The sequence below is a fragment of the Ranitomeya variabilis genome, chromosome 2 (genome assembly GCF_051348905.1).
Source record: "Ranitomeya variabilis isolate aRanVar5 chromosome 2, aRanVar5.hap1, whole genome shotgun sequence".
Lineage (NCBI taxonomy): Eukaryota > Metazoa > Chordata > Amphibia > Anura > Dendrobatidae > Ranitomeya > Ranitomeya variabilis.
Genome location: NC_135233.1, coordinates 609194356 through 609213662, shown reverse-complemented (window position 1 = coordinate 609213662; position 19307 = coordinate 609194356). Strand labels below are relative to the sequence as shown.

General features: G+C 46.6%; 1 protein-coding gene across 3 annotated transcripts in view; it reads right to left on the bottom strand.

Annotated features, from left to right (window-relative positions):
• VSTM2B (V-set and transmembrane domain containing 2B) overlaps nt 1–17470 on the bottom strand; it is a 79481-nt gene extending 62011 nt beyond the window's left edge. Inside the window, exons 1-6 of one of the 3 annotated variants that reach the window (XM_077288695.1) lie at nt 17271–17470; nt 16973–17168; nt 14785–15280; nt 14082–14266; nt 8922–8954; nt 3384–3756 (exon numbers count right to left, since the gene is read on the bottom strand). In XM_077288695.1, coding sequence (XP_077144810.1) covers nt 3384–3756; nt 8922–8954; nt 14082–14266; nt 14785–14866 — 673 coding nt within the window. In that variant the 5' untranslated portion in view covers nt 14867–15280; nt 16973–17168; nt 17271–17470. Of the gene's footprint in view, nt 1–3383; nt 3757–8921; nt 8955–14081; nt 14267–14784; nt 16426–16972 lie in introns of those variants that run through there. The other 2 variants (XM_077288694.1, XM_077288696.1) reach the window with 2 other exon arrangements.
• Between the last annotated feature and the right edge of the window lie 1837 nt (nt 17471–19307).

The window sequence follows — 19307 nt, the reverse complement described above, 5'->3', positions numbered from 1 at the left end:
TATAGTATAGGCACCATATGGCAGTATTTGGTAGACACAGTATGGTGGTATTGTATAGGCACTATATGGCATTATTCGGTAGACACAGGATGGTGGTATAGTATAGGCACCATATGGCAGTATTTGGTAGACACAGTATGGTGGTATTGTATAGGCGCTATATGGCATTATTCGGTAGACACAGTATGGTGGTATTGTATAGGCACCTTATGGCAGTATTTGGTAGACACAGTATGGTGGTATTGTATAGGCGCTATATGGCATTATTCGGTAAACGCAGTATGGTGGTATTATGCAGGCACTAAATGGCAGTATTTGGTAGACATTTTTTGACAGTATTGTATAGGCACTATATGGCAGTATTTGGTAGATACAGTATGGTGGTATTGTATAGACGCTATATGGCAGTATTTGGTAGACACAGTATGGTGGTATTGTATAGGCACTATATGGAAGTATTTTGTATACAACGTATGGTGGTATTGTATAGAAACTATATGGCAGTGCTTGGTAGACATTGTATGTTGGTATTGTATAGGAACTATATGGCAGTATTTGGTAAACTGTATGGTGACATTATATAGGCACTATGTGGCAGTGTTTGGTAGACACTGATTTGGGGTATTAAGTGGGCCCTATATGATAGTATTATGTAATTTTTGCTGTAGAAAATTGACGTTATTCCTTTAATTATAGGCAGTGGCAGATTATCTACTACATATATCACCTAATATTAAACGTTGGGAGTCCTCTCCACTTGTCTCATCTAGCAAGCCTCCTAGAAGTCTCCTTTACCATATTGAGCTGTGGTGGCCGCCTGACAACATTTGTCACCTTCAGAAGAAAGGAAGAGATGTGAAAAGTGATGGCAGCGCTCTGAGAATATGGACAGCCATGAGTAGTGGTATATATATATATATATATATATATATATATATATATATATATATGTATATACATTACCGTTAAAAAGTTTAGGGTCACTTAGAATTTTTGTTATTTTTGATAGAATAGCACAGTTTTTTCCAATGAAGCTAACATTAAATGATTCAGAAATACACTCTATACATTGTTAATGTGGTAAATGACTATTCTAGTTGCAAACGTCTGGTTTGTAATGCAATATCTTCATAGGTGTATAGAGGCCCATTTCCAACAACCATCACTCCAGTGTTCTTATGGTACTTTGTGTTTGCTAACTGTGTAAGAAGGCTAATGGATGGTTAGAATACCCTTGAAAACCCTTGTGCAAGTATGTTAGCACAGCTGAAAACAGTTTGGCTGATTAGAGAACATATAAACCTGACCTGCCTTTGAGCTAGTTGAGAATCTACATCTTACATTTGATGGTTCCATTAAACTCTCAAAATGGCCAGAAAAAAAAGAACTTTCATGTGAAACTCAACAGTCTATCCTTGTTCTTAGAAATCAAGGCTATTCCATGAGATAAATTGCCAAGAAACTGAAGATTTCCTACAACGGTGTGTACTACTCCCTTCAGAGGAGAGCACAATCCGGCTCTAACCAGAGTAGAAAGAGAAGTGGGAGGCCGCGCTGCACAACTGAGCAACAAGACAAGTACATTAGAGTCTGTAGTTTGAGAAATCGTCGCCTCACAGGTCCTCAACTGGCAGCTACATTCAATAGTGCACGCAAAACGCCAGTGTCAATGTCTATAGTGAAGAGGCGAGTCCAGGATGCTGGCCTTCAGGGCAGAGTGGCAAAGAAAAAGCCATATCTGAGACTGGCTAATAAAAGGAAAAGATTAATATGGGCAAAAGAACACAGACATTGGACAGAGGAAGATTGGAAAAAAGTGTTATGGACAGATGAATCCAAGTTTGAAGTGTTTGGATCACACAGAAGAACATTTGTGAGACGCAGAACAACTGAGAAGATGCTGGAAGACTGCCTGACGCCATCTGTCAAGCATGGTGGAGGAATGTGATGGTCTGGGGTTGCTTTGGTGCTGGTAAAGTGGGAGATTTGTACAAGGTAAAAGGGATATTGAATAGGAAGGCTATCACTCCATTTTGCAACGCCATGCCATACCCTGTGGACAGCGCGTGATTGAAGCCAATTTCATCCTACAACAGGACAATGACCCAAAGCACACCTCCAAATTATGCAAGCACTATTTAGGGAAGAAGCCGGCAGCTGGTATTCTATCTGTAATGGAGTGGCCAGCGCAGTCACCAGATCTCAGCCCCATTGAGCTGTTGTGGGAGCAGCTTGACCGTATGGTGCAAAAAGTGCCCATCAAGCCAAACCAACTTGTGTGAGGGACTTCTGGAAGCATGGGGGGAAATTTCTCCAGATTACCTGCGCAAATTAACTGCTAGAATGCCAAAGCTCTGCAATGCTGGAATTGCTGCAAAGGGAGCATTCTGTGACGAAAGCAAAGTTTGAAGGAGAAAATTATTATTTCAACTAAAAATCTTTTTTTTCGAACCTTGTCAATGTCTGGACTAGATTTTACATTAATTTGGCAACTCATTGGATTAATAAAAGTATGAGTTATCATGGAAAACACAAAATTGTCTGGGTGACCCTAAACTTTGGAACCGTAGTATATATATACTGTATATCTACCGCCAACACTTATGATGGGCACAAGATGACGGAAATGTCAAATGCTTCTACTATAGATACATAGGGAATAATTTCTCTATTATGAACATTTCTGGATTCTGTTCTGATTCACATTTAGGTGGGGACCCAACATTTTGCTACAGGAACTTTGCTTTCTTCCTTTAAAAGTAGCGATAAAATAAATCCAATGAAATAGCAGATCAATGGCTAACTGAAAACAAATTGCAAGCTTTCCAGACTGCTCAGGCCTTTTCATCAGGCATAGACTAATACAACATCTGAAGAATCACATATTTATACACAACACAGCACAGAACTGTCATTATGGGAGAGTGATAAACAGTTGTGTCCATAAATATTGGAACAGTTCCCTTGATTGGGGTCTGGTTCTGTTATGATGCCCCATAAGGTCTAAAGTGAAAATTCCTTAATTGATGTAAAAATACATAAATCCATGCAACACATCCATTCCTGCACTAAGAGTGTCAAAGGTCGTAATAAGTTTATACTCCCAGATTCTCCTGTCTCTTTGAGATTTGAAGTTACCTTTCAATACAGGTAATTTCAGGTCCATTGTGCTATGATCAGGCATCAACCACTGAGGACTCTCAATTCTAAATATTTGCCTATCTACTGGCTAACACGGTACAAAGATATATATATATATATATATATATATATATATATATATATATATATATATATATTATCTTTCCTGTCAACATGCCATAGAATTTCTCAGTGCCCAGCAGAATCCACTAGATGGCAGTGCAGATCAGCAGATAACTCACCGGTGCCGTGCTGCTGCCGCAGGATAGCTGCTTTCCCAGGTGCAGGGGAGGCTGAGGATGCTGCAGTGGCTGGGGATGAGGCCAGGCTTCCTCCTGGAGGGCTGGGGCGCTTGTTTCCAGGCTCTGGAGTTGCTCTATTACCAGGGTTATTCCTGCGGGGTCCGCTGCTCTGGATGTGGGATACGGCCTCGGCCGCCTGCATGTCGGGTGGAGAATAGCGAGAAATGACCCGAAGCATTGCCTGGGCCTTGTGTTCCTGAGTCTCATCGTCCCCATAGTCCGACACCCGGCACTCGTACACTCCTTCGTCCTGCTTCCTGACGTTGGAGAGCCGCAGCCGGTGGGAGATGTCGTTGCCCTGGACCCGAACAGTCTGCAATGAGAACCAGATGTTAATCCCCCTCTAATTCCCAGATATTCCCATCAGCGAACAGACAAAGCAAAAATGATCATAAAAACATCATCTGCATTCCATTTATTCCGTTTTCTAATTCATTTTCAATATCTCTGCTTCCTGCCTGTGACTGGAGACATTAATCACACAACCTGAAAACTCAGCTGCACATAGAGATTATCTATCTATCTATCTATCTATCTATCTATCTATCTATCTATCTATCTATCTATCTATCTATCTATTATCTATCTATTACAGTATATATCATTATCTATCTATCATTATCTATCTATTATCTATCTATCTATCTATCTATCTATCTATTACAGTATATATCATTATCTATCTATCTATCTATCTATCTATCATTATCTATCTATTATCTATCTATTATCTATCTATCTATCTATCTATCTATCTATCTATCTATTACAGTATATATCATTATCTATCTATCATCTATCATTATCTATCTATCTATCTATCTATCTATCTATCTATCTATCTATCTATCTATCTATCTATCTATCTATTATCTATCTATCATCTATCTATCTATCTATCTATCTATCTATCTATCTATCTCCATGTTGCTCTCTTACATTTCACCTTCCGTCTACTTTTCTTGCCCTTGTGGTTCCTACATCCTGAGCACATAGATAATTTATGATCTGCGGTGGGAGGTGGGTTATTATATCGTCGAGGGGATTTGCTGGGGGCTTTGTAATAAAATTATTGCTGAAAGCCGCCTGATAGTGAATCCCACTAACTACAAACACACCCGTGTTATCTATTCTCCTTGTTACCTTGTAAGCTGCTAAATATTTCAGTATTCGGCCGTGTGACCCCCGTGAGTCCAGGATTGTGTAGACTTCTATGCACCAGTTTTATTTACTCACAGCAAGCAGTTAAATAATTTCACACGAGTCCCAACAACCACAACATGATGGCTTGTTATTGATCTATTGGATTGATAAAGGCTTTTAAACCAATGGACAGGGTGAGTACAGGCTTAGTTCCTTATGGCCCCTCGGACGGGGTGAGTACAGGCTTAGTTCCTTATGGCCCCTCGGACTGGGTGAGTACAGGCTTAGTTCCTTATGGCCCCCTCGGACAGGGTGAGTACTGGCTTAGTTCCTTATGGCCCCCTCGGACAGGATGAGTACAGGCTTAGTTCCTTATGGCCCCCTCGGACAGGGTGAGTACTGCCTTAGTTCCTTATGGCCCCCTCAGACAGGATGAGTACTGGCTTAGTTCCTTATGGTCCCCTCGGACAGGGTGAGTATAGGCTTAGTTCCTTATGTCCCCCTCAGACGGGGTGAGTATAGGCTTAGTTCCTTATGGCCCCCTCAGACAGGGTGAGTGCTAGCTTAGTTCCTTATGGCCCCCTAGGACAGGATGAGTACTGGTTTAGTTCCTTATGGCCCCCTTGGACAGGGTGAGTACAGGCTTAGTTCCTTATGGCCCCCTCGGACAGGGTAAGTATAGGCTTAGTTCCTTATGGCCGTCTCGGACAGGATGAGTACAGGCTTAGTTCCTTATGGCCCCTCGGACGGGGTGAGTACAGGCTTAGTTCCTTATGGCCTCTCGGATAGGGTGAGTACAGGCTTAGTTCCTTATGGCCCCTCAGACGGGGGTGAGTACTGGCTTAGTTCCTTATGGCCCCTCGGATGGGGTGAGTACAGGCTTAGTTCCTTATGGCCCCCTCGGACAGAGTGAGTACTGGCTTAGTTCCTTATGGCCGCCTCGGACAGGGTGAGTACTGGCTTAGTTCCTTATGGCCCCTCGGACGGGGTGAGTACAGGCTTAGTTCCTTATGGCCTCTCGGATAGGGTGAGTACAGGCTTAGTTCCTTATGGCCCCTCAGACGGGGGTGAGTACTGGCTTAGTTCCTTATGGCCCCTCGGATGGGGTGAGTACAGGCTTAGTTCCTTATGGCCCCCTCGGACAGGGTGAGTACTGGCTTAGTTCCTTATGGCCGCCTCGGACAGGGTGAGTACTGGCTTAGTTCCTTATGGCCCCCTCGGACAGGATGAGTACTGGCTTAGTTCCTTATGGTCACCTCGGACAGGGTGAGTACAGGCTTAGTTCCTTATGGCCTCTCGGATAGGGTGAGTACAGGCTTAGTTCCTTATGGCCCCTCAGATGGGGGTGAGTACTGGCTTAGTTCCTTATGGCCCCTCAGATGGGGTGAGTACAGGCTTAGTTCCTTATGGCCCCCTCGGACAGGGTGAGTACTGGCTTAGTTCCTTATGGCCCCTTCGGACAGGATGAGTACAGGCTTAGTTCCTTATGGCCCCCTCGGACAGGGTGAGTACTGGCTTAGTTCCTTATGGCCCCCTCGGACAGGATGAGTACTGGCTTAGTTCCTTATGGTCCCCTCGGACAGGGTGAGTATTGGCTTAGTTCCTTATGTCCCCCTCAGACGGGGTGAGTATAGGCTTTCTTCCTTATGGCCCCCTCGGACAGGGTGAGTACTGGCTTAGTTCGTTATGGCTCCCTCGGACAGGGTGAGTTCTGGCTTAGTTCCTTATGGCGCCCCAGGACAGGATGAGTACAGGCTTAGTTCCTTATGGCCCCCTTGGACAGGGTGAGTACAGGCTTAGTTCCTTATGGCCCCTTCAGATGGGGTGAGTACTGTCTTCGTTCCTTATGGCCCCCTCGGACAGGATGAGTATAGGCTTAGTTCCTTATGGCCGCCTCGGACAGGATGAGTACTGGCTTAGTTCCTTATGGCCCCCTCAGACAGGGTGAGTACTGGCTTAGTTCCTTATGGCCCCCTCGGACAGTGTGAATACTGGCTTAGTTCTTTATGGCTCCCTCGGATGGGGTGAGTACTGGCTTGGTTCCTTATGGCCCCCTCGGACAGGGTGAATACTGGCTTAGTTCCTTATGGCCCCCTTGGACAGGGTGATTACTGGCTTAATTCCTTATGGCCCCCTTGGACAGGGTGAGTACAGGCTTAGTTCCTTATGGCCTCCTCGGACGGGGTGAGTACTGGCTTAGTTCCTTATGGCCCCCTCGGACAGGGTGATTACTGGCTTAGTTCCTTATGGCCCCCTTGGACAGGGTGAGTACAGGCTTAGTTCCTTATGACCCCCTCGGACAGGGTGAGTATAGGCTTAGTTCCTTATGGTCGCCTCGGACAGGACGAGTACTGGCTTAGTTCCTTATGGCCCCCTCGGACAGGGTGAGTACTGGCTTAGTTCCTTATGGCCCCCTCGGATGGGGTGAGTACTGGCTTAGTTCCTTATGGCCCCCTCGGACAGGGTTAGTACTGGCTTAGTTCCTTATGGCCCCCTCAGGTAGGGTGAGTACTGGCTTAGTTCCTTATGGCCCCCTCGGATGGGGTGAGTATAGGCTTAGTTCCTTATGGCCCCTAGGATGGGGTGAGTACAGGCTTAGCTCCTTATGGCCTCCTCAGGCGGGGTGAGTATAGGCTTAGTTCCTTATGGTCCCCTTGGACAGGGTGAGTACTGGCTTAGTTCCTTATGGCCCCCTCGGATGGGGTGAGTATAGGCTTAGTTCCTTATGTCCCCCTCAGATAGGGTTAGTAAAGGCTTCATTCCTTATGGTCCCCTCGGATGGGGTGAGTACAGGCTTAGTTCCTTATGGCCCCTCGGATGGGGTGAGTACAGGCTTAATTCCTTATGGCCCCCTCGGGCAGGGTGAGTACAGGTTTAGTTCCTTATGGCCCTCTTGGATGGGGTGAGTACAGGCTTAGTTCCTTATGGTCCCCTTGGACAGGGTAAGTACAGGCTTAGTTCTTTATGGCCCCCCTCGGATGGGGTGAGCAAAGGCTTAGTTCCTTTTGGCCCCCTTGGACGGGGTGAGTACAGGTTTAGTTCCTTATGGCCCCCTTGGACAGGGTGAGTACAGGCTTCGTTCCTTATGGCCCCCTTGGACGGGGTGAGCAAAGGCTTAGTTCCTTTTGGCCCCCTTTGATGGGGTGAGTATAGGCTTAGTTCTTTATTGCCCCCTTGGATGGGTGAATATAGGCTTAGTTCCCTATGGCCCCTTGGACGGGGTGAGTATAGGCTTAGTTTCTTATGGCCCCCTTGGACAGGGTGAGTATAGGTTTAGTTCTTTATTGCCCCCTTGGACAGGGTGAGTACAGGCTTAGTTCCTTATGGCCCCCTTGGACGGGGTGAGTATAGGCTTAGTTCCTTATGCCCCCCTTGGACGGTGTGAGTATAGACTTAGAGGCACCAGTACATAGATGCAGGGTCGGTGGGACATATTCGTGCTTGGCCTGAATAGAGGAGGGGTGGGGGCCCCCGTAGAGGATAAAGCCCCCATTGTTCCTGACTCTGATTGCTTCTTTATCTAGTTTTTTTTTTAATCTCCGTCATTTCCAGTCTTCCCAATTTTCACCCATTGTGGTTTTAGCTTCCCCATAAAGGACTTGTTGCCGGCCTTTATTACAGCTTTGGCACTGATAGATTTCCTCCTAAAATATCCTAAACTTTAAGCTGAACTCATTCACTATCGATCCCGAGTCAGAGAATAAAGCATCGAAGATAAAACAACCCATCACTGGCGATTCAGGCCGCAATCACATAATCTGCAGCTCATCCTCCGCTCTTATTAATCTCATCCCGTCTCCCTGGGGACAAAATGCCATCGGGGTCCATGTTGGAAGGGTGCAGTGCAGGAGTAGACATACCAGTCCTGCAAACTATGCAATCACACAGGGGACCACATCCGCGTCCAAAACAGGAGGGATTGTGCATTATGAAGAACTGCAGATGTTCCAGAAAAAGCTAATTTTCCATCTGGCTCAACGTATGGTTGTGCTATGTGATTTTACATGGGACTGCCCGTCAATCTACTAGTTGGAGTTGGGCTTTCTTTCCTCTAGGTTTCGCTTTGCTTCCTCAGTCGCGCACCAGGCCAATGTGGAGTGACTTGTTGGCACCCACCAAACATGACCAACTCTGCTACATCTGAGATGAGCAGTTTCACCAATTTGTGATTTGACTCCCTATTTGCCCACCATTATGATCACGTAGCTTCGCATTTAATGTACCGGAGCGTAACCTTTGGCCAAATGAGTCTCCACTGACATCTATGGCTGCGATGCTTCATTCTTGCTAATTTTTAGAAATAGGATGAAATTAAAGAGACATCCAGCGACTTACACTGATTTTTGTTCCGTCCTTATTGGCAATGACCTGAAAAAAATGAGAAATAGAAGTGAGTGGACAGCGGCGTTACACTGTGGGACCACTGCGCCATTGTGGGACCTCTGCGCCATTGTGGGACCACTGTGCCATTGTGGGACCTCTGCGCCATTGTGGGACCACTGTGCCATTGTGGGACTTCTGCGCCATTGTGGGACCACTGTGCCATTGTGGGACCACTGTGCCATTGTGGGACTTCTGCGCCATTGTGGGACCACTGTGCCATTGTGGGACCACTGCGCCATTTCTATCTGTCATGTCAACATTTGCCCCATTTGGAGGTCATGCACCTGTGCAATAATACCGCATGAATGAGGCTTTCATCAGCCATCTTGGGGCCACCATGACGGTAAGCAGTATCTTGTCAGCAGGAGCCCGGTGCTGTTCCCTAGCGCACGTTCACCTCCGTGGTGTTTACACGTACAAGTAGCAGGGATAAATGGCTGATCTCTGCTACGTACTCAGATCCGTCCTCCCACACAATGTGCAAACATTTCACGCAATGGTGAGGAGGAGAAAATGGAAATTTTGTGCCCAAACGTGAAAACACCAGGGGGTATCACTGCACCCCCAAAAATCTCACATTGGGGTCTATGGAGGGTGGGCAGTAATAATATATTGTAATATCAGAATATCTGCACAAACCAAGAGGAGCTAATGCAAAATCACAGCAGAAAACCCTGCACAAAGGGAAGCTAGTGGGAACCCAAATATTGGGGCGGATAGAGATTGATCAGCAGGACGGGGTAGAGAAAGAAGTAATTGCACCTGGAGAAATAACAGGTGAAAGAAAGAGAAAAAAAAAAAGAAAAAAATAGTAAAGAAAGAAAATAACAGAAAAGAGAGAAGAAGAAAGACAGGGCAATAAGGTGAGGCTGTAAGTGAGGCAAAGGAAGAAGAAGAGAAAAAGAAGAAATGTAAAGGGGGAAAGATGAGGAGTAAGAGGCAAAGAGAGGAGAGGTGAGATAGAGATGGAGAGGGAGGACGAGGGGAGAGATGGAGAGGGAGGAAGAGGGGAGAGATGGAGAGGGAGGACGAGGGGAGAGATGGAGAGGGAGGACGAGGGGAGAGATGGAGAGGGAGGCCGAGGGGAGAGATGGAGAAGGAGGACGAGGGGAGGGATGGAGAGGGAGGCCGAGGGGAGAGATGGAGACGGGAGGGATGGAGAGGGGAGAGATGGAGAGGGAGAACGAGGGGACAGATGGAGAGGGAGAACAAGGGGAGAGATGGAGAGGGAGGATGTGGGGAGAGATGGAGAGATGGAGAGTGAGAACGAGGGGAAAGCTGAAGAGGGGAGAGATGGAGAAGGGAGATATGAGAGGGGAGAGATGGAGTGGGGAGAGAGGAGAGGAAGAAGAATGAGGGAGAGAGTGATCAGAGACAGATGTGCAGAGGGGGGACAGGAGATTATCTGCAGAGATCAGGATGAGTGTCCCTTACATGTGTGTGTCTCACCTCCATGTATCACCTGTACACATCTGCTGTGTATATGTATCACCTCCTGTATATAGATTTCCTCCATGTGTCTTCTCCTCTAGCCTCTCTGGACTGATAGATCTCCAGATTTTCAGAATATAATCTAATAAATCAGACCACCTTCCTCTGGATATTAGGACCTCTTCTCTGCAGCCTCTTCCTCTCTATGCTTGGCCTCCTCATCTATATACTTGGTCTCCTCTGCAGCCTCCATTATATACTAGGACCTCTGCTTTGCAACCTCCTCCTCTATATACTAGGACCTCTCCTTTGCAGCCTCCTCCTCTATACTTGGACCTCTCCTTTGCAGCCTCCTCCTCTATACTTGGACCTCTCCTTTGCAGCCTCCTCCTCTATACTTGGACCTCTCCTCTGCAGCCTCCTTTCTTTTCTTGGTCCTCTCCTCTGCAGGATCCTCTCTATACTTGGACCTCTCGTCTGCAGCCTCCTCTCTATACTTGGACCTCTACTCTGCAGCCTCCTCTATATACTTGAACCTCTCCTCTGCAGCGTCCTCCTCTATATACTTGGACCTCTCCTTTGCGGCCTACTCCTCTCTATGCTTGAACCTCTCTTCTGCAGCCTCCTCTCTATACCTGAACCTCTCCTCTGCAGCCTCCTCTCTATACTTGGACCTCTCCTCTGCAGCAGCATCCTCTATATAATTGGACCTCTTTTCTGCAGCCTCCTCTATACTGTATACTTGGACCTCTTCTCGGCAGCCTCCTCTATATACTTGGACCTCTTCTCGGCAGCCTCCTCTATATACTGGGACCTCTCCTCTGTAGCTTTCTCCTCTTTATACTTGGACCTCTCCTGTGCAGCCTCCTCTATATACTTGGACCTCTCCTCTGCAGCCTTCTCCTCTCTATACTTGGATCTCTCCTCTGCAGCCTTCTCCTCTTTATACTTGGACCTCTCCTCTGCAGCCTCCCCCTCTCTATACTTGGACCTCTCCTCTGCAGCCTCCTCTATATACTTGGACCTCTCCTCTGCAGCTTCCTCTATATACTTGGACCTCTCCTCTGCTGCCTCCTCCTCTATATACTTGGACCTCTCCACTGTGGCCTTCTTCTCTCTATACTTGGACCTCTCCTCTGCAGCCTTCTCCTCTTTATACTTGGACCTCTGCTCTGCAGTCTCCTCCTCTATATACTTGGACCTCTCCTCTGCAGCCTCCCCCTCTCTATACTTGGACCTCTCCTCTGCAGCCTCCTCTATATACTTGGACCTCTCCTCTGCAGCTTCCTCTATATACTTGGACCTCTCCTCTGCTGCCTCCTCCTCTATATACTTGGACCTCTCCACTGTGGCCTTCTTCTCTCTATACTTGGACCTCTCCTCTGCAGCCTTCTCCTCTTTATACTTGGACTTCTCCTCTGCGGCCTCCTCTATATAATTGGACCTCTCCTTTGTAGCCTCCTCTATGTACTTGGACCTCTCCTCTGAAGCCTCCTCTCTATACTTGGACCTCTCCTCTGCAGCCTCCTCTATATACTTGGACCTCTACCTCTTCTCTGCAGCCTCCTCCTCTATATACTTGGACGTCTCCTCTGCAGCCTCCTCTATATACTTGGACCTCTCCTCTGTAGCCTCCTCTATGTACTTGGACCTCTCCTCTGTAGCCTCCTCTATATACTTGGACCTCTCCTCTGCAGCCTCCTCTATATACTTGGACCTCTCCTCTGCAGCCTCCTCTATATACTTGGACCTCTCCTCTGCAGCCTCCTCTATATACTTGGACCTCTCCTCTGCAGCCTCCTCTATATACTTGGACCTCTTCTCTGCAGCCTCCTCCTCTATATACTTGGACCTCTCCCCTGCAGCCTCCTCTATATACTTGGACCTCTCCTCTGCAGCCTCCTCTATATACTTGGACCTCTCCTCTGCAGCCTCCTCTATATACTTGGACCTCTTCTCTGCAGCCTCCTCCTCTATATACTTGGACCTCTCCTCTGCAGCCTCCTCTATATACTTGGACCTCTCCTCTGCAGCCTCCTCTATATACTTGGACCTCTCCTCTGCAGCCTCCTCTATATACTTGGACCTCTTCTCTGCAGCCTCCTCCTCTATATACTTGGACCTCTCCCCTGCAGCCTCCTCTATATACTTGGACCTCTCCTCTGCAGCCTCCTCTATATACTTGGACCTCTCCTCTGCAGCCTCCTCTATATACTTGGACCTCTTCTCTGCAGCCTCCTCCTCTATATACTTGGACCTCTCCCCTGCAGCCTCCTCTATATACTTGGACCTCTCCTCTGTAGCCTCCTCTATATATTTGGACCTCTCCTCTGCAGCCTCCTCTATATACTTGGATCTCTACTCTGCAGCCTCCTCTATATACTTGGCCCTCTTTGCAGCCTCCTCCTCTATATACTTGGACGTCTCCTCTGCAGCCTCCTCTATATACTTGGACGTCTCCTCTGCAGCCTCCTCTATATACTTGGACCTCTCCTCTGTAGCCTCCTCTATGTACTTGGAACTCTCCTCTGTAGCCTCCTCTATATACTTGGACCTCTCCTCTGCAGCCTCCTCTATATTCTTGGACCTCTCCTCTGCAGCCTCCTCTATATACTTGGACCTCTTCTCTGCAGCCTCCTCCTCTATATACTTGGACCTCTCCCCTGCAGCTTCCTCTATATACTTGGACCTCTCCTCTGTAGCCTCCTCTATATATTTGGACCTCTCCTCTGCAGCCTCCTCTATATACTTGGACCTCTACTCTGCAGCCTTTTCCTCTATATATTTGGCCTCCTGTTCATCCTCCTCTATATACTTGGCCTCCTGTGCATCCTCCTCTATATACTTGGTCTCCTCTGCATCCTCCTCCTATATATACACTTGGCCTCCTCTGCAGCCTCCTCTATATACTTGGCCTCCTCTGTATACTCAGTCTCCTCTGCATCCTCATCTATGTATGTGGCCTCCTCTGCAGCCTCCTCTTTATACTTGGCCTCCTCCTGTATATACTTGGCCTCCTCTGCAGCCTCCGCTATATACTTGGCCTCCTCTGTATACTTGGTCTCCTCTGCAGCCTCCTCTATATATTTGGCCTCCTCTGCAGCCTCCTCCTGTATATTCTTGGCCTCCTCTGCAGCCTCATCTGTATACTTGGCCTCCTCCTCTATATACTTGACCTCCTCTGCAGCCTCCTCCTGTTTATTCTTTGCCTCCTCTGTAGCCTCCCCGGCTCTGCTCTTGGACAGCAGATCATCCTCACATCCTGGGCCAAATGACATAAACGTAAATGATTGCAGTAGCACAGAGCTGCCCTGTATTAAAAAGGGGTCAATTGACTTCTATCTCCAAAATAGCAAATTGTGTTTTTCCAGTGCGGGGGCTCGGGGAACGGCTCATCCTGTGCAATGCTTCTTGGAAGCTCCATGCATTCCGCTCCTGCGGCTGCCTTTCCTTGCATACATTTAGCTCAATAACTCCGCTTGTCAATATCTATTTACCTCCATTTAAATAACTAATTGTGGGGCTGGGAGGCTGGCGGAGCCTCGTGGGGATTGGGTGGTGCAGTGATAAAATGGGGATTGCTCCTGCACTTCCTAATGGTCAGGGCTGCGGCAGGGATGTGGGGTCTTGTCAATCATGTGTCCAGTGTTACATGGAACGTAGTCGTAGTCGGATCATTACCTTGTTCCTGCTCCCGGGGGCAGTGAGTGATAACTCCAGCACAGTCTCCCTGGTCGCCTCCTTTAGGTACCACCATTGGATTTCCAAAGAGAAGGATGAGGACCCGCTGGCACGAAAAGCACAAGGCATCTCTATATCATCTCCCTCCCTTATAGTCACATCTTTGGGGACTTCAGTGAATGTGGCTGAGAGCAGAAGATAGAATTTACAAGGGGGAGGGAGGTGGTTAACAGCAGAGATTAATAGACAAGATCAGACTGTTCTGCTCTAATCTGATCTGGCTTTACTCTGGGGTCTGTTCAATGAGACTCCGGCAGATTAAAAAGTAACATAATGCAATATTACTCAGCATCCAGTCCTCCACGGACAGCAATCCCTGGCTACTTTCACTTATAATGACACCCCCCCCTCGGTGCAGACCCCCCAGAACCAATCCACCAGCAATTGTGCAAATCAATGCAAACCCAATGCACATCACTTCCCCCATTTGATCACCTGCACAATGACCCATTTACATCCCCCTATACTTGCATCCATATTCCAGGCAGATGTTCCATGATTGTCTACATCTCTCATAGGAAATTCTAATTTTTTGGGGGGCTTTTATTTTATGCTGCACCTGTCTGTCCCTAAAAATGGCTAAAAATGGTGCAGGATGCCAAAAAAAGGAGCAAAATCATCCAAGATAATAAAAGGTACTCACCGTGTACAGTGAAGAGGAGCGGGGAGTTGAGCATCAGGTAACACAGGGCACTGAACAATCCTTGCTTTTCCATCTCATACATCTCACGAAAACGAAATACACGACTGGTTTCCGACAAGAGAATTTAGGCAATTTCCAATCCCATGGCAAATGTGCAGAACACGTAGGAGGCGGAAAGTTATCACTGTTATTTCCTTCACAAATGGAAACCCGATTATAAAATCCACATTGAGACTGCTGGGATCAACTGTGGTCCAGTGGACACCAGATCCTTCCAAAACCCATGCCAAGAAAAAGAATAAAAATGAAATCTGGTGGAGACTCAAAGAGAAGTCTTCATCTCATTCCTGATCACTTGAGCAATCAATTCCTTGTCGTTTTCAGATTTGGATTTTGAGATATTGGGGTTTTTTTGGGGTGGAGGGGATCGTAGAATCCAGATGAGATCACCCGTCTATCCTCTCTCCTCTCTGGATCCAATCTGAGTAGGACCGATCTGCAAGGAGAACCAAAAGGTTTGGAGATTCGTGTTTACACTCCAAAATCCACATCAACATGAAAGACCTGAACAAGTGCAAAATAGGGAGGAAAAACTGGAAAACAGGTGGTCCCCATCATCCGGGACATCCAGAAAACCAATAGCCCCCAAATTCTGCAAAGGTCCTTCGGGGGAACATCAAATGGCAGAGGGAGTAAAAAACGGCATCCACTATGGCCAAAAAATGTTCCTCATCGCTTCATCTGCCTTGGTCTCCACTTCACTAAAGCCAGAAGGGGAGGGATGTGATGGAGCACGTCTGTTTAACCCCTCCAAGCCTAGAAGCACCTCCATATAGTGCTAATCGCATCTCCTACATCCACCTACCTCCAGGACTGGAGACTATAGGACAACCCTCTTCCCCCTTTTCTTTACAAGGGAAGAGAGGGGGAAATATATAGAAACTGTATTGTTTACAGGAAGAGACACTATAGGGGATCTCATGAATTGGGGAGAGAGACTCTATAGGGGATCTCATGAATTGGGGGAAGAGACACTATAGGGGATCTCATGAATTGGGGGACGAGACTATAGGGGATCTCATGAATTGAGGGAAGATACTCTATAGGGGATCTCATGAATTGGGGGAAGAGACACTATAGGGGATCTCATGAATTGGGGGGAGAGATACTATAGGGGATATCATGAACTGGGGAGAGACTATAGGGGGATCTCATGAATTGGGCAAGAGACTCAGAGACTATAGGGAATCTCATAAATCGGGGGAAGAGACTCTATAGGGGAGCCCATGAATTGAGGAAGAGACTCTATAGGGGATCTCATGAATCGGGGGAAGAGACTCTATAGGGGAGCCCATAAATCGAGGAAGAGACTCTATTGGGGATCTCATGAATCGGGGGGAAGAGACTCTATAGGGAATCTCATGAATTAAGGGCAAGAGACTCTGTAGGGGATCTCATGAATCAGGGGAAGTGTCTCTACAGGGAATCTCATGAATCAGTGGAAGAGACTCTATAGGGGAGCCCATGAATCGGGACTGCACTCGTCACAACAATAGGGTCATTAAAATCTCTTATTAAGGCGAAGTGAACCCAACTGATGGGAACAAAAAAAAACCTTCGGCAGCTTCCTGTCTGCCTCAGGAGCTGAAAGCAACTGTATCTAACCGAAAGGTTATCACACTTTAAGGATTAAAATGCAAATTAAAATAATTCCCCCATCCCCTATTAGGATTTAACCCATTGAGTGCAGATTTTAAATCTCTTCCCCCGTTACATGCATGGGTTAATACCTCTTATATACGCATTTAATTTTCATTGCACATGATTGCAAAAATCCCCGACTCCCCCCATTTAAAGCTCCTTACAATGAATTAGTGTATGCAGGAATATGGTGAAGGACACGCAGATATATTTGGGATCATAGTCTGGGAGATCTACAGATACAGGTTATGAGAAAACTTATATTCTATGCCCCCCTCCCCTTGTATAAGCCACATACACCATGGATATAATGAAGTCCAGGAGAAAATGAAGTCCTACTTGTCATATTTTTATGCAATGACTTTATTCTCTCTGTTCATACCAAGTAACCGAGATCTGCAGAGGGGTGCACAGTTTAGGGTAAGGAGGGGGGACGGATACCCTACAGGTATAGTATCAGGAGCAGCAGACAAAATAGAATGCTCACCTCTCAGCTCTGCCATGCAGTCTGAAGATCATGCACAAGAGCATCGGTGTCTGATTCAGAGAAAATCCAAGAACTGCAGGGGATGATGACAGGAGCTGGGGACAGCATCATTCCAGGGCTCCTCAGCTGGCAAGCCTGCCTTTCTGACCACTCTTTCAGGAATAAGGTGTCTTCCAGTCTTTGGCTTCTCTCCTTTCTGCAAAGTTAGCAATCAGAGCTGAATCCAGCTTCCCCCCACTCCCCAGCCTATGCAGTCAGATGGAACAGGCTTAGCAGGCAGTATAGGGAGCAAATTAACCTGTTCCTATGTGGATTTCACATCATCCCCTCGCAGGCGAAGGATGGTTCACGGCGGAGATCTGTGCCAATGACGAGGGACCAATGCCCACTTCTTACATGCGGTTCCTCTCCTTACATTTCCCTTTGCATCCTCATAGATGGAGGGAACGCACTGCAGACTAAACAGAGATGGATCTTAGCCTCCCAAACAGCTGTGGACTGGGAAAATCCAGGCAGTGGCGCTGTCACAGGGAGGGGGCGTACTGCCTCTAAGTTTCCACTGTCTGACCCTCATGTGAAGCTGCTGGAAGTGGGTCCCATAGATTGCAAGCAAAAGGAAGGGGGGGGGGGGGGGACGAGAAAGGATTTTAGAGCGGAATATAGAATATTTAGAGCAACCTGTGTCTCGCCATGTTGGGACTTTTAGTTCCCCAGCAGTGTGGTCATGAGTAAGACTGCCTAGTGCAGTCGAAACACATCGACTGGATCATGTCAACCATGTACATTTTTCTTTTGTATGCACGATAATTTATTTTTGAAAAAGAAAAAGGAAAATCCAGTCCGGCTGAGCCGGACTCCAATTTTTTCTATTCACCTAATTTTTAAACCTACGTTGAGGTGTCAGGGGTGCAGCATATTTTCAGCACTTTCTATGTTGGACATGACACTCCCTATTTATGAGACTACATTGTGCTGCTATATATACCACCAATATCTATAGAAGGTGCCAAATTATCATGTATTTTGCAGCCTGTGTCAATTTGGATAACTAAATGTGGCCCATTGTGCAAGAATCCTGCACCTGTTGTGCTGCTGCAGGAAGCCATTGTTTGTTTCCTTGTGCTGCCCGCATCCTCCACCACCTGATAGCTCCAAATGTGGAAGATAAAGAACCTTATACATGTATCACAGCCATACGGCAATGGTAAAAACAATGCGTCCCTGCACATCTGCTGACAATATGAGCTCAGGGGATCAAAATTAAATTGTAACCCATTCTGCAATAGCACGAAAGCCATGAGATTGGTTCTTATAGACATATTTACTTACAGCTACAGCACCAAATAACAGTGGCGGTAATAGGACTCTTTGATGCCAGATTACAGAATTTCTGCTATTGAACTGGATTTACTGATAATGAAGCATGTTATGTCTCTCTCCATTAACTTTTTGTCATGTCTCACCAGTATTTTTGGAAAAATTCTACAACCCCCAATAAAAAATTTTTTTTAGTAATTTATGCCAGATCCTTCTGGTGAAATCAGAACAGACTAACTCTTCATACGTTTAGTATATGAACGTGGTGAGCACCTCCTAGGGTACATTTATGCCTAAGATCAGATCTGACTATATGGAGTTTTGTACCATTTTCCATAGTAATAAATTAGAACACCACTGATGTGCTCAACCTTAAGCATTATGTGGTGCCCCACTTTCATCTGTGCCCAACCTTCATTTCTAACTAGCCATTATCTGTGCCTAACTTTATGCTGTGCCCAACTTTCATCTGCACCCAACCTTATGTGGTACTTCATCTTCATCTGTGCCAAACCTTCATACATGCCCAATCTTATACTGTGTCCCATCTTCATCTGTGCCCCACTTTCATACATGCCCAACCTTATGCTGTTCCACACCTTCATCTGTGCCCAACCTTATTCTGTGCCCCACATTCATCTGTGCCCAACTTTCATATGTGCCCAATCTCATGGTGTGCCCCACCTTCATCTGTGTCCAACTTTCGTATGTGCCCAATCTTATGCTATTCTCCACCTTCATTTGTGCTCAACCTCCATGTGTGCCCTATCTTCATCTGTGGCCAACCTTCATACATGCTCAAACTTATGCTGTTCTCCACCTTTATCTGTGCCCAAACTTATGCTGTGCTCCACCTTCTTCTATGCCCAACTTTCATATGTGCCCAATCATATGCTGTACCCCACCTTCATCTGTGTACAACTTTCATATGTGCCCAAGTTTATGCTGTGCCCCACCTTCATCTGTGCCCAACCTTCATACGTGCCCAATCTTATGCTGTACCCCACCTTCATCTGTG